The following is a 10,438-nucleotide window of genomic DNA, read 5'->3' as shown; positions in this document are numbered from 1 at the left end:
AATACATAAAATAAAAAATAATTTATTTGTTTAGAGCTGGTCATTTTAAAATATAGGCTATGCAATGACTGACAGCATTAAAGGAACAGTTCACCCTAAAATGAAAATTTGCTAAACAATTAACTTGATTTGATGAGGTTGTTTCTTCATTAGAACAGCATTATATCACTTCCACATCCTCATACATTTTCATTTTCATTTTCATTTCCTCATCCACATCACCTTCCACATCCACATACATTTTCATTTTTGGGTGAACTATTCTTCTAATGAACTCTGGCTTTAATCATGTCATTTTGGCCTTACAGTCATCAATCAAAAACGATTACTACCTTAATAAAAAATATATATATATATTTCCCCAGTCTAATATTCTAATATTCTCTTTCAGGCTGCACATCAGAAACAATAATAAAGAAAGAAAAAGAAAGAAAAACTCACTGTAGATAAAAACATGAAATAGATCACATCAAAAGGAATAACCAATGGCCAAGAAAAATATCATAGATGATTTATTTTAAATTTCACAGTTTATGTCATCTTTATGTAAAAAAAAAAAAAAAAAAAAAAAATTAGAAGCATTTCACTCTCTGATTTCAAAGGAATCCCATTTCTAGACCTATGATTTTCTTTAAGCTACTGAACAAGGCCTTTTCATAGTAAAAGATAAGTTTGAAATCTGTTATTTATTATATATTTTTTTCTTTTCCTTTTTCTGAAACGATAATAGACAGATGCTGTTGAATTATAAAAAGCACAAATAAATGTATGGACATATTCCTCCAAAAAGCAGCCTAATATCTATTGTACTCATGGGAGCAGTTCGAATCTCATGTCCATCATGTATAAAAATAGAAAGTAATCTCTTCCAAGTCACTCAGCTGGACTGTCAAGGCCCTGCTTTTATGATGTGTTATATGTAAAGAATTCAAGGAATATTTTATTTATTTATTTATTTTTTTTTTTTGACGCATACAGTTACTAAAGAGATTTTACAGTCCCTGATGATTTTGGACTTTTCAGACAACTACTTTAAAATGCACACACTCTCACAGCCTAAATAAAGGCTGCTTGAGAATTCAATTGTCACTTGTCTGTAGCAACAACAATCATCAACATCATCATCATATGAAATAGATCATATGTAACATATTTAATTGTACTTTAATTGTAATTTAATTGCATATGATTACATTCACACTTGCCTCACAAAATAATTACAAATAAATAGATATTTAAAATAGTATAATAAGGGTACAGGTACTAACCTATAGTTATATTCCAGGTATTTCCATTCTCCAATCCTGAGCCAGTCATTGGTCAGTTAAATCAGGAAGTACACACCGTGACTTAGGCTACGTCATCCAAAAACATCCGATTTAACACTCGAGCCCCGCATTTAACAATTTATATAAACACTTTTTCAAACAATTTACAGAAACAACATAGAATTACTGATTTTCTTTATAATAGTAACACATCTTAAAACATACATCTTAAAATGTAGAGTGCATTGGGAACATGAACCAAACAATAGGCTACGTGAACGTGAATGAATCGTTCTTTTGAGTCGGATCTAAGCCATTCGTTTATGAATTGTTCAACGCAAGGAGGATTTTACTTTTGGGGCGATAGAAAAAAGATAACAAATAAAATATACTGGAAACAAGTTTACAACTTGAGCTGAATCATAACTGCAACAAACAAAACTGGGATACGTTAAATTAAATTAAACACGCATATCATTGTGCCTACATACGTTTTATTTGACAACTTTGATTAAAATCAGACTTGAATGACAGGAACCATGTGATGACGCAATTGCGTCATGACGTAAAATGGACTGGTTTTCGACCGAACTGTTCAAAAGAATCGATTCCGGAAAATGAGTCGGACTTCCTAACTACAAACACTCTGCATGAGCATATCATAAATAATTTGTATAACGTTATAAACTATACATCGCATATAATCCGTTAGTCCGAAATTGGTTAATTTTTATAAGCGCGACACAATCATGATTTACTAAATGGATGTGAAGTTTGTTCTTTACGTTACGTTAGTTCTAACGTGTGTTTTGTAGGTTGCACGAACTTTCACCTCAGTTACCACAGCCACGCAGGATCCTGTGGATTTTGACAGGACATACAGTGACTGCACTAACACGGATCTGTAAATTTGAGTATGCATTGTCTTTTGAGCTTGTAGTAATTTATTCCTGAAAGAATCGCGTTTTGTACAGTGTTGTTATAGTAACTAGCCTATCTGTTGCAGCCACATGGAAACTTTCATCGGCTTCACTAACCAGAGTCAAGGCAGGGATCGCATATTCAGGTCAGTGTCTTTCATGAAAGCTTGTCATCCGTCAAAACAACATCGGATTGAAATGATTTCCCCTTAAAGACGAGCTAGACTGTGTCTGAACATTTTATTTGTTTGTAGAGCAACCCAATATGCGTGCGCTGTGGCGAAATACCTTCTGAGAAATGAAGCGAAGAGGAAAGAGCTGGTGAAAAAGCTGCAGTTTCTGGAGTCTAATATGAGCTCGGGGCGGAAGCGTAAGAATAAACTTTTACTGTTACATAAAACAGTTACATGCAACACAAAATGTCTTTGTTTGTAGTTACTGTTCCAGGTTTACTAGTACAATGAGTTTATCTCAGATAGTTGGAGAGATACGAAATGTTACTATCTTTACAGTTCAATCAGTGTAGTAACCTTTCATTTTTTACATTGTATTTGGACTTTAGCCAGAGGAGAGCTACTTATCTGAAGTTGTCAGAATGGCAATCTAAGATTAAAACAGTTACTAAAATAATTAGAAAACACTCAGGAGTATACCAAATAATTACTAGTGTCTATTAAATTAGCACTCTGGGAACTTAAATAAATAATATTAACTATTTGAATAGTTTCTGGACAAAAATATAATATGGACCAACTACAATTGGGCTAGTAGTTAGTATGTAATGAATACTAGTGACTAAATAGATGCTAGTAACTAATTAAATGAGTACAAGTGAAATCCAAAAAGATCGCTGTTTGGATACTTGCAAAGTATTTGAGTATTAATGCTTCACTTGTTTTAATGAAGTTCTGCTAAAATCGAATACTTGTATTTTTACTCGGGTACATTTACAAGGAAATAATAATACTGTTTACTGCATTACTCCATACATGCCACTCCATTGTTTGACAAAGTGTCTGTACTTAAGTACAATTTCTCAGTACTTTTTACACCCCCTACTTGCATGAAAAGTATTAGTAACATAAAAATAGACACTAATTCGTTTTATGGAAATAATGCAGCACCCAGCCTTAATTTTCACAGAAAGTAAAAGAATATCATCAGTAATGTATCAGTTTTATTCTTTTTTTTTTTTTTTTTTTTTCAGTATTCAGGCTTGGGAACTCAGTCAACTCGATTCATGCAGCCAAGAGCACTCTTCATATTTCTGACCCCGTGCTGCGCTTTTGCCTTACGTTTGGCAACCTCAACCGTGCCTTGTACTTCATCTGTGACAACATACTCTGGGCCAGAAGTATCGGGCTAATACGAGATATCGACAAGGAGCGCTGGAGCTTGAGCTCCACTCGCTTCTATTTCCTGTCCTTGGTCATGAATCTCACCCGAGACGTCTATGTGATCATTCAGCTTATGGTGCAGAAGTCTCGGGACCGACACTACCAGAAAAAAATCGACCAGCACCTCAATGAAAGCCCGGATGTGGCTTGTGTCATAGTGCCTCAGCTTGATGCGTTTCTCTTCCTTCTCCTCGAGAGCCTGAGAAATGAACCATCTGTGGCTCTCGATACATTTAAAAATGTTTGCGACCTTTTCATTCCACTTGACAAACTGGGCATTTACCAGACAAATGCTGGAGTGGTTGGCTTCTGTGGGCTTGTTTCCTCTCTTTTAGGCATATTGTCAGTTTTGAGGCCCAGCCTTAAAATCAAGCCATGATTTTGGAAAATGCTTTAGAATAACACCCAAAATGTCTTGTATAAGGAAACTTTCCTAACATATTTTTGATGTAATTTTAGTGTGAAATTAGACTACGATTAAGCTCACTTTTGTAAAGGGATCAACTTACAGTAATTGTTCTATAAGAGAGACATGAGAACAGCATATACCTGTAATTCGGCAGTGCACCTGTAGGGCTGTTCTGCACAAAATAACAATAATAAAAAATAATAGCATCATTTAGATAAAATTTTGCAGTGTGGGTTTGACTGTTGATTGATTGTTTTAGATTTGGTTTTGTAGTGTGGGTTTCGCAGGTTCAAATCTCGGTGCTGGCAGGAATTGTAGGTGGGAGGGGAGTGAATGAAAACAGTGCTCTCTTCCACCCTCAATACCCATGGCTGAAGTGCCCCTTGAGCAAGGCATTGAACCCCCAGTTGCTCCCCGGGCGCTGGATATAGCTGCCAACTGCTCCGGGGTGTGTGTTACGGTGTGTTCACTTCTCACTGCTGTGTGTGTGCACTTGGATGGGTTAAATGCAGAGCACCAATTTCGAGTATGGGTTACCATACTTGACAAATGTCACGACTTTCACATGCTTTGTACACTTTCATAAAACTGTGTGCCTTGCAGTATCTGATGCTGTATTATAGCAGTCCTAGTGAAATAATACACCTGCATAGTATGAACTATTTAATATTTTTAATAGAGATTATGTTCCTTTGGTACTGATGATATTGAGATGAGGGTACATGAACACATTTTGGAACTTTCCAACAAAAAGATGCTCTTTGATGGCAGAAGCTCAACTTTCTGAAATACGTACTTAATATGTAGTCTCCTCTGCGTGGAGAACCATCTGTGAAATAAGATATTCTACCTCGTTCTAATAGATCCCAGAGTTGTTTACTGATATGTTTTATTTTAGGTGCCAGAAAGGGTTTTGTTAGTTATTTAAATTTTTGCTTTATCGTGGCAAAAGATAGCTATATACATTTTATACATTTTGATTCTAGATTATTGGTTGTCAGCACAGACTACTTTAAGAACAATCTGTGAACTTTAATAAAGGAATTTTTATGCACTTTTGAAAAGGTTTTGGTTTGTTTCTCACTTGTCTTCTAAGATAAAATTTTAGTAGTTTGTCCTCACATTAGACACAATAAAAACTGCATTATTATTGACACAAACATCTCTTATGGATACAGAATTTGTACATGGATTTGTGATGGTTTAGTTTTAAACTTACTACACCATAGGCGAAAGTATGATGAAGGAATAGGCATGCATGGATGAACTATTGAATCGTTTACAATAAGATAAAAAAAAAAATGCATGTAGAAAATAAGTTACATTTCTATTTCACGCTGACATAAATGCCTTATCCATTCATATTCAGAAATGGAAATGAAAACAAATTCAAAAGGTACAACATCATTAGTTGTATTCGTTTACTTCAAACAGCCTTTTGAAGTAAAAGGTTTAAACTGTTTGACGTGGGAAAAAAAATGGAATCATAATAGATTAAAATTGCATTTTTTTTGTCCTTCAAAATAAGTGAGTGGAAATTTGACTTCTATTAAATGTGACATTATGCAAATTACCCTGTGAGATCAGGTCCACTGTGTGCTTAACCAGGGTTGCTTTTAGTATTATTCATATACTATTATAGTATTTATTAAGATTTTAAATTTGCTTTTATTTTTAGATTTTCAGTTTATGTTTTAATTTTAGTTTATATATGTATATGTTAGGGGTGTGACGAGAAATGAGATTGGGTTGACAAGACAAGATTTTAGACTTTTTTTTAAAAGAAATCCTCAGTGATGAAATATATAGGGAAAAAAATAGTGTTGAAAAACACAAAACGCAAAAAAAAAAATGTAGGTGCATTTTGAAATCAACTTGTACTTTATGAAATTAAACCTGTATTTTAATTAATTTTATGCAGGAATAAACAACATGTAAACACTGCAAAATGTTTTGCCACAAACCCAACAAAAATTGTAAATAGTATAAATAAAAATAATAACACGAACATCCCTTTAAAGTGGAAGTGAAGCTTTATCTTATCTATCTATCTATCTATCTATCTATCTATCTATAATATATATAATTATATGTATATAATTTATATTTCTGCATGGCTCCCTGCAATACAACTCTGATTCTTCAATCGTGCCATCTAGTGGTCTGTTATTGATACAACCACAACTTCTTGCTACAACTGAGTCATGTTGAGGTAATTAAGATGTCACATTTATATTTTGCGTCCAATTTTAATTTTACTTATCAGACAAGTGGCCCCATGATAAGCGGAAAAATTACGCATTGTAGTCTTTATCACAGTTTCTTTACTACTGATTAGGTCTTCATTAGGCTAAGCAATGTTGATTACTTTTTTCTTTATATTTTGTCATTTTTAAGTATTTCTATTTAGCTTTATTTACTTATTTTTTTATTTCAGTTTAAGTAATTTTAGTACCAAGGCAACATTTCTTCTCATTTTAGTTTTCTAAATTATGTATATTTTGTAATATAATATAATATAATATAATGCACTATTTCATATAATATACATACAGTATAACATATTTTAATATTTTATTTTAGCTTTACCTCAATCAACAAATTTTTATAGTTAATAAGAATTTGCTAAACAAACGGTGGAATTAAAGTCAAGTCAGAAGACATTTCCATTGTATTAAGTTAATGTGGTCCAGTTTATTTAAGGCATCTACATTAATACATGAAGTTGCCCCATGAAAGGATGAAACAAACTGTTAACAATATAAAGAGCAATGCTATTTTGGCAAATCTATCAGTTTTCCAGCCAGATAACAAATCAAGATCAAGGATTAGAGGAACTAACACTGTAGTGACATAAATAACAGCTCAGCAGTCTCCACAAGAGAAATTTCAAAGCGCAAAAGTGACACAAAAATACTTCCATAATGTACATGAGGCTAAGGGCATGAACAGGAATTACACGGACATAGAGGGACTTTGAAAAGACTTCTTCTATGCTTCTATGGCGTATGGTGTTCACGTTGGGTCATTAAGTAAAGCAGAAGGCCAGTGAGATCCTCCATCTGTGTTCATCAAGTACTACATTCTGGGAAAACAGACATACTGTATACTTTCATTCACATAAAACATGACCCAAATGAAATTTCAGAGAAAGCCTGACACAGTCTATGAAGGTCTCCTTCATGCTTCAAAAGGAAAGAATGCAGAGTTCATTCAAACTTCAAGAAATTAAACCAATAATGACGTCAATAAAACATGTCAAATTTCCTGCAACATATCCAACAGATCAGATAAAGAATGTGTTTTTTTGTTTGTTTTTTTTCCATTAATCAATATATTTTTTGTTTAAAAAAAAAAAAGAAAAGAAAAAAGAATAAAAGAAATAAAATGTGCTTTAAAACATGATTGTTTCTGCTGTTTAGTGTCCAAATAATAATAATAATTATAATATCAACATCATTATTTTAAGGACAGTGTGCTGTAGTGGTTTGAGCACTGGACACTGGACACAAAAACCATGAGAAAAAATGATCAATTTAACAATTTTGAACCGTTAAGGTTAAGCACCTTCGATTTATTACACGATTGGCTACAGGAAATCAAGACTTAATTTGTATCCCAGAACTCATCATGTAGCTACACACAAAAGAGGAAGCTCTCGTCTAATTAAGAGTCTGACGTAGGTGCTTTCACATGGACGTTCATTTGACGGATTGCACCCTCTTACGCTACAGAGTTTGGTAGGATCACCTCAAAGTTGAGAAAATTTCAGGTTTCCCTTATTCTATCCAGTGATTAAACGCTCTGTTATAGACCTTACAAGTGTACAAATATACATTCAGTAAAATATCAAAATAGAAACTGTGCTTAAGTTCTCTGATAAATCACTGACAGACCGAACACAGTAGAGATAATCATCTCTCATCGTCCAGGCTTTATGATTGTACAATAAAAGCAGCCCGCAGCCTTGAAGGCCAGAGCTCAGAGCTGGAGTTACAAGATCAAGGGCAACAGTTACACATATGCTGCATTTGGGTAGAAAAAAAAAAAAAAAAAATCTATTTTGGCTTAGGTTGTGTCTCACATCTAACCAATTCCTCAATGCAACACTTTTAACACGAACAAATGAAAAAAAAAAAAAAAAAAAAAAAACAGAAAAAACTTTAAAGGGCTTAAGTCACTAGTCGGAGGTCTTGGCCTTGTTTGGGCATAGATCTTCAGCCTCCACATTGTTACCCACAGTTTGTGTGGAGGAAAGACGTGGAAATGCCTTTTGCTCAAGAAGAGACATTTGGTCCTGGTTTATTTTCCACTGAGGAGTCTTTCGGTCCATGCGAGCAGACTGGGAAGGAGGAGGAGAGTGGAACGGCTGGCACTAGGAGGGCGCTTGTGTGCGGTCATAGTCCAGAATCAGGCCTTTGATGTGCGATAGTTTCTGATGGAGATACTCACAGCGCTTCTTTTCTTCCCGGTAGCCTGGAAACTTCTGTAGGGACAAAAAACAGACCTTCAAAATGTGCACATGATGCAGTTTTTATCTGTAACTGAAATATTTTTTGCTGTCAAAAATGGCGACATCTGCTGAACGGAAGGTTCACTACAACTCATGTTTAGTATTCACATAGTCACAGAATATGAAAGGTCCAAGTGTTGTTATTGTTAACAGTGATTAAGAACTATTCAAATTGTTTTCATTAGTATAAATACAAATGAAATAAAATATAAACGTTAAAATCAAAACTTTAAATCTTAAAAATGAAAATTAGAAATGTTCCCTTGGCAGCTAACCTACATAAATTAGTTGAAAATCTAAAATTATTAAAACGGGAATAAATTAAAGTTAAATAGAAATATGAAAAGTAATAAAAATGCTAAAAGCACATAAATTATTAAAACATACATTTAACATAAAATAAAAAGCCATTAAAAATTAATAAATACTATAATAGCATTTAGATAAAACTAAAAACATAGAAAGACCAATGGGATTTTAAGAATTACAATCAGATTATTCAAATAAGGCTCATAATTAAGCAATCGTTTAATATTTTTACCCAGCCCTAGTTTGCAAATATGCAGTTCAGTGAGCTCAATGTGTGTCTTGTAAACACTGTCAACACACATAATACAATTCTCTTACCTTCTTATACTTCCTATACTTCTCCATTATTTGAACTTCCATTACCTAGAATTAAAAAAAAAAAAAATTCAAACAAATCTAAAATAACCTCTGACATCATATATTATGTAACTGTTATATAAGGTGTGCTAAGGCATTATCTTGTAAAATACAGGTAAACAAGTCATTACACCAGTCTTCAGTGTCACATGATCCTATAGAAATCACTGTAATTTGATGCTCAATAAACATTTCTTCTTATTATAAGTGGTGTGCTGCTTATTATTAATATTTATTTATTTATTTGTGGAAACAGTGATAAATTTTTGAGGACTATTCGATGAGCAAAAGTTCAAAGGAACTGCATTTATTTAAATGTTTATATAAAAATATTATTTAAACATTATAAATGTCACTTTGGATCACTTTAATATGTCATCCTTAAATAAAATAAATTCTTTCTTTATAAAAAAAATAAATAAAAATAAAAAATCAATCTTGCTGACTCCAAACATTTGAACAATAGTGTATATGATGTCTTTTTCCAAACCTTATACTCGTGTGTCCCAGGAGACAGCGTCTTTATCTTGGATCCCAGCTGAACAAATATCTCTGTGACTTTCCCTATGCGCTCATGAAGGTCTCTGTACTCGTCGTATTCCGCACAAAAATCCTCTTTGTACCTCTGCTGCTGCTCGGAGTCTGTAATAGCGTTGTATTTTCTGGAAAGAAACAGGGACAATAAATAAAGTTGCTAGGCAGATTCCCAAGAGAAACCAATAGGTGGCACCACATATTAAAATAAATGTGTATTTTCATTCTTGGGGTTTTTGTCTGCAAATACCAGTGCCTTTAAAAGCTTAAATACAGAACATTTAAAAGCAAAAACTAAACAGACTTTTGTGTTTTCTATATTTGCAACTTGTAACTTGAATTCTTACTTTCCAAATTACACGCTATAGCTTTAAATGTGCAACACAGCTCATTTTCTATTCCTTTATCATCAGCAGACAATCTCCACCTAGTAATTACAGAAGCACAAACCAGTAAAATAAACCGAAATCTAGTCTTACTTACAATAAATAGTCAGGCAGCTCATCGGGCGAGGCACGGGAGACAGGTGTGTTGGGTCTTTCATGGTCTACACATTAACACAGACAAGAATGATAAAATGGTTTATGTAATCTCACTACACAAACATATCAAAGCGCCATACTGCCCAGGCTGATGGAGTCATTTATCAAATCTTGCGATAAGGGATGTGGGGGGGCAGTCGTCGCTGCCAAAGGCTGCCCGACAAGACGTCGACATGTTTTACAGTGGGT

At 33.7% G+C, this 10,438-nt stretch overlaps 2 protein-coding genes across 2 annotated transcripts in view; one reads left to right on the top strand and one right to left on the bottom strand.

Annotated features, from left to right (window-relative positions):
* Positions 1-1,863: 1,863 nt before the first annotated feature.
* On the top strand, positions 1,864-4,231 carry LOC109108850 (peroxisomal membrane protein 11A-like). Its single transcript, XM_019121961.2, has 4 exons — positions 1,864-2,182; positions 2,275-2,334; positions 2,443-2,558; positions 3,396-4,231. Exons 2-4 carry the CDS (start codon positions 2,279-2,281, stop codon positions 3,962-3,964), a joined length of 741 nt encoding a protein of 246 aa, XP_018977506.1. The 5' UTR covers positions 1,864-2,182; positions 2,275-2,278; the 3' UTR covers positions 3,965-4,231.
* A 2,437-nt stretch (positions 4,232-6,668) lies between these two features.
* The window catches only part of LOC109108856 (RNA polymerase II elongation factor ELL2-like), a 42,775-nt gene continuing 39,005 nt past the window's right edge, over positions 6,669-10,438 (bottom strand). Inside the window, exons 9-12 of the mRNA XM_042775179.1 lie at positions 10,191-10,254; positions 9,664-9,835; positions 9,135-9,179; positions 6,669-8,480 (exon numbers count right to left, since the gene is read on the bottom strand). Coding sequence (XP_042631113.1) covers positions 8,370-8,480; positions 9,135-9,179; positions 9,664-9,835; positions 10,191-10,254 — 392 coding nt within the window. The 3' untranslated portion in view covers positions 6,669-8,369. The remainder of the gene's footprint in view (positions 8,481-9,134; positions 9,180-9,663; positions 9,836-10,190; positions 10,255-10,438) is intronic.

This window comes from Cyprinus carpio, chromosome A18 (assembly GCF_018340385.1).
Source record: "Cyprinus carpio isolate SPL01 chromosome A18, ASM1834038v1, whole genome shotgun sequence".
In the NCBI taxonomy this organism is placed as follows: Eukaryota; Metazoa; Chordata; class Actinopteri; order Cypriniformes; family Cyprinidae; genus Cyprinus; species Cyprinus carpio.
Note: the sequence above shows the minus strand (reverse complement) of the source record. Positions and strands in the feature narration are given on the sequence as shown.

What these genes read in the sequence shown, in the direction of transcription:
- LOC109108850 (XM_019121961.2), top strand. Translation starts at nt 2,279, where the DNA reads ATGGAAACTTTCATCGGCTTCACTAACCAGAGTCAAGGCAGGGATCGC. An exon ending in GGCAGGGATCGCATATTCAG is followed by an intron (nt 2,335 to 2,442) that starts GTCAGTGTCTTT and finishes ATTTGTTTGTAG; the next exon opens with AGCAACCCAATATGCGTGCG. An exon ending in TATGAGCTCGGGGCGGAAGC is followed by an intron (nt 2,559 to 3,395) that starts GTAAGAATAAAC and finishes TTTTTTTTTCAG; the next exon opens with TATTCAGGCTTGGGAACTCA.